At 42.3% G+C, this 4,833-nt stretch overlaps 1 protein-coding gene across 1 annotated transcript in view; it reads right to left on the reverse strand.

Annotated features, from left to right (window-relative positions):
* Positions 1–2,219: 2,219 nt before the first annotated feature.
* Positions 2,220–4,833, reverse strand: part of rchy1 (ring finger and CHY zinc finger domain containing 1) — an 11,804-nt gene continuing 9,190 nt past the window's right edge. The window contains exons 7-9 of the mRNA XM_037681215.1: positions 3,820–3,849; positions 3,288–3,408; positions 2,220–3,093 (exon numbers count right to left, since the gene is read on the reverse strand). Of these exons, the coding sequence (XP_037537143.1) occupies positions 2,911–3,093; positions 3,288–3,408; positions 3,820–3,849 (334 nt within the window). The 3' untranslated portion in view covers positions 2,220–2,910. The remainder of the gene's footprint in view (positions 3,094–3,287; positions 3,409–3,819; positions 3,850–4,833) is intronic.

The following is a 4,833-nucleotide window of genomic DNA, read 5'->3' on the forward strand; positions in this document are numbered from 1 at the left end:
CCTCTGTGTCCTCGTCCTGTTGGACAGTGGACCTCTGTGTCCTCGTCATGTTGGACAGTGGACCTCTGTCCCTGTCTCACATCTCAGGAAAACTCCAACAAGCTCCTCTCAAGTATGTCACTGTACTTTGCTCAGCCCATCTGTCCTCTGCCAGTTTCACAGTCCCCGATGATACAAATGCTCCCCACAGCATGAAGCTGCCAACACCGTGCTTCATTGCAGGATGGTGTTCTCAGCCTGATGGGTGGTGGTAGGTCTGCCATCATGCTGGACTTGATGGATGACCTAACAGCTGGAGTTTGGTCTCACATAACCACAGCACCTTCTTCCACATGTCTGAGGAAGAATTTCCTGGCAGTTTGTTGATCCTGCATGTCTTTTTTTTTCTGCCACTCCTCCATTAAACGCAGCTCTTTGCAGCATGAAGTGGTTCTACAGACAAATCCTCCATCTCATCAGAAGAGCTGCTCGGCTTCATGAAGGTTAACCTTCTGGACAATTTTCTGATTAATGCTCTTCTTACACAGTTTGGAAGTTTTAATGAAACATGTCGGGCGACATCATTTTCTTATAATAGATCTATTGTTTGTATACTGCTAGTGCTTAGTGTGTTTTTAGTTAACGTTTTTCTTAGTTAATTTCTTAGATCTTATTACGGTTTTGCGTTTACATTTAAAAAATTTTGTTGGATCTAACTGGGACCCTGTGTACACACTTTCGTTCCACCACATGTACCACATGTGGTGTGAATGACAAAGAAACTCTGAAACTACTTCTGCACAACTGTGTCTCTGACCTGTGTGAAAAGTTCCTTGCTCTTCATGATGTCAGAGGTGTGAGAAGAGCTGTAATGGGTGTAAAGATTGCTGAGGTGGGCTCCAAAGCAAAGGGCTTGAATACGCGTGCACGCACCACATTTCAGTTTTTTATGTTTTTAGAACAGTCCCCCATTTCACTTAATCAATTTGAAGTGTTTTATAGAAGTACTGCTTTTAATTCAATGAAAAATTTTTAATCCAGGCTGCAAGGCCACATTACGAGGGGGGAGTCCTTTTCTAACTCGATGTGTGTCCAACAGGACAGAAGACGATGGCCGTGGTAGGAGCAACGCTCTGGGCTGTCTTCGTGGTGACCGTCGTAACATCCAGACCTGTAACTGCACTTCTCTACGTCTTGTTACTGTAAACATTATCAAACTTTAAATTAACCCTTTTCTTTAAAACAAAAACAGGTCGACCTAAATGTGAAGGGGGATTCATCCAGTTCTCTAGAATCCAGTGAGTCCATTTCATCGGAGGAGACCGGTACTAACCTTGAGGCCTCTCAGTCAGTGCTGACAGAGACAGGAACGCAGGCCGACCCCCTGGACCCATTGATTCTTTCCTCTGCAGACCTGAGACCTTCGTCTGCAACGTTTGACCCATCAGCCCTGCCAGACGCAGAGGACCCTCAAACCTCCACCGACACCTTCCACGTCCTGCCAGAGGGTCCATGTCAGTCTGCTCCAGGTGTGGACGCTCCTCAGAGCGAGTGCAACCCCGAGGCTATACAGGATTCTCTTAATGCTGGTGCAGCCACGAGTACACCAGGAACCAAAGAACCCAGCACATTTCAGGGAGTCCCTCAGGACGCCACTCCCTCCGTGTCTCTTCAGGTCATCACACCAGCACCTCTGTCATTCTCCACAGACAAGCCCTTCGCTATCCCCATTGCAGCGGCAGGCGCTCCAGTTTGTTTTACAGTCCAGCTCACAACCCCAGAACCGGAGCCCCCCAGAGGTGACAGCATCTGACCCGTTAATCCCGTCAACATGGCTGCTGAACAGTACCTGCATTGTTGTAACAGTAAACTGAACCGCTTTAATACAAGCGACTCAAAATGTGTCAAGCAGCTGAACAAGTGAAGACCTGCATGTTTTTCCTTCAAATAATGGTTCAGAACAGAATAAAACAGAGTGAAACATTTGTTGTTCAGTCTGGAGCTTTCTTTAGACTTGCTGGTAGCTGCAAATAAAAATCTCCAAACAGTGATTGATCGTTTGTGACGGGAGCCACACCACAAGCTTGGATGTAAGACAGAAGCTAAATGTCTGAAATATCCCTGTAACTCGAGGCAGACAGAAACACACTGAAGCCTCAGTCTCTGCAGAACCTACAAGTTAATCCTAAAAACTCTTGAACTGTGAGCACCAGAAAACTGACAGTCGCACACAAGTCTGCCATGTTTTTTATTTAGAAATTATGAATTTAAACATTTTATTCATGAAAATTATAAAAGATTATTCACGTCTAGTTTTGAAGTGATTATGTCGGGCTAAAACAGAACTACAGTCAGAAACTTGGCTCAACACACGCTGTGGTCTGGGGGGTCTTAACTGGAAGTCTTGCAGCAGAGATGAACGCACTGGGAAGAAAGACATTCCTATGTTTTGATGTATAATTTGTAATAAAAAGAGCTGTGGCAGTGAGAAATATTTATCTTTTGTAGCAGAGTAATTTCCAAAACTGTTCATCCTCTGTAAAAGTGCACAGACCCGTTAAAAAAAGAAGACTTTTATGTTTTCCTGTTAGCTTTTATATATAAATATAACACCCTCCCTGTCCAAACAGCCGTCATCGAACCTGCACGGTTTAGACTTTTTGCACGTGTGGTTTGCTCCACCGTCTTCCTGCCTCTTACTAAAGACATGCAGGCGTCTGTAGGTTTCCAGGGAAAATTGTGAAAGATTCATGTAAAGCCAAAATGCATGCACAAACAAGAGATTGTTTTTTTTTTTGTCTATTATAAACAGAGGACACGGGCTCAGTCTATGGTTACATTTAGGTTAATACAATTGTCAAACCTTTCAAAATTGTAATTTTATTACAATTTATTTAAATGTTAGAAGTTTGAAAGTCGTCCATTTTGGCTCTAATGTAGCAGGGGCGACTCCTGCTCATCCTGCTGCTCCGCTTCGTTTTCCACGTGCTGCTCCGGCTGCTGCCGGATGAGTCCTCCGTCCTGCGCCGTGTTGTACGAGCCACAGCCGGTGCACTTCATCCCCAGCACATGAAAAGCCACGGTGCAGTGGGTTTGGCAGTCATTGCAAATAACCTACAAGAACAAAAGTCAAGTCAAATTTATTTATAAAGCCCATTTAAAACAGCAGCGGTTACCAAAGAGCCTAAAAGAAGAAGAAGAAAGCATTACATGTGAACATGGTCAAAACCGAACACAAAGTACCCTGTGCTGACCTGTATATGTTTTAAAAAGCACCTCATGCTCTGTTTGGATTACTGAGGACTTACTTTAACTGTGGCTCCCTGGTATTCAGGGGGCATCGGCGACTGAGCGATCTCTTTGTCCATCTCATCCCAGTGGTCTTTCATGTTCCAAGCAGAGTGCATACACAAAGGGCAGCGATACGCTCTGACACAAGCAGGCAGAAAAATAAAGTACACCGTATAAACCACGGCAGGCCTCGTTTAACAACAGGGTTACAGTAAATTAAAACTCGTATATAATAAGACAAATGTTTTATTTATCATCAGTTATCAATCAGTCTTAATTTGAACTCGTGTGATAAAAAACAACTGGAAGCAAATACACAAATTAGGCTTTAAATCAATGTAATGACGTCATTTCTCAGTTCTTATTTAATTGTACACAAAATGTGTGGAAAACTAAAATTTTAGTTAATGGAATTTTTTTTTAACTAAACTTTTACCCGACTATAAAACAGACTTCTTTGTTCCCTGATTAATAAAACCGCTGCTTGAAAAAACCATAACAAAACCGTGTTTCAGCTACGAGAAGGAAAAGCGAGCTCGTTGGACCTACCCCGTTCTGATCATGTCATCGAAGCAGCTCCTGCGAACAAACACAAGTGATTACTGTCACATCAGGACAGATGTTAAAACATTTAGGATAAACCATGACACACAACACGCTAATTTGATGATTGTTTTCCATTTATTCCACACATGCTACAGACTTTTACTAAATACAGTTCCCTCGTTTATCACGAGGGAACTGTACCTGAAGCCCCACGATAAGCGAAAAACCGCAAAGTAAGAATAGTAGTACTAGTAGGAGTTTAGTTTAGTACTCGTGTGTGTGTGTGTATGTATATATATATATATATATATATATATATATATATATATATATATATACACACATATATAAATATACAAATCGGATTCAAAAATGTTAGGGCACTAAACAAATTGTGAATAAAAACTGAATGCAATGATGTGGAGGTGCCAACATCTAATATTTTATTCAGAATAGAACACAAATCACAGATCAAAAGTTTAAACTGAGAGAATGTATCATTTTAAGGGAAAAATCTGTTGTTTCCAAATTTCACGGCGTCGACAAATCCCAAAAAAGTTGGGACAAGTCCATTTTTACCACTGTGTGGCATCCCTCCTTCTTCTTACAACACTCAACAGACGTCTGGGGACAGAGGAGACCAGTTTCTCAAGTTTAGAAATAGGAATGCTCTCCCATTCATGTCTAATACAGGCATCTAACTGTTCAATCATCTTGGACCTTCTTTGTCGCACCTTCCTCTTCATGATGCGCCAAATGTTCTCTATAGGTGAAAGATCTGGACTGCAGGCTGGCCATTTCAGTACCCGGATGCTTCTCCTACGTAGCCATGATGTTGTGATTGCTGCAGAATGTGGTCTGGCATTATCGTGTTGAAAAATGCAGGGTCTTCCCTGAAAGAGATGACGTCTGGATGGGAGCATATGTTGTTCTAGAACCTGAACATATCCTGATGCATGCTCAATAATCCAGGTAGAAAAATCCAAAAAAGTTCAATCTGGTCCTCTGGACATTAAA

The sequence above is a fragment of the Nematolebias whitei genome, chromosome 8, assembly GCF_014905685.2.
Source record: "Nematolebias whitei isolate Nwh7 chromosome 8, NemWhi1, whole genome shotgun sequence".
In the NCBI taxonomy this organism is placed as follows: Eukaryota; Metazoa; Chordata; class Actinopteri; order Cyprinodontiformes; family Rivulidae; genus Nematolebias; species Nematolebias whitei.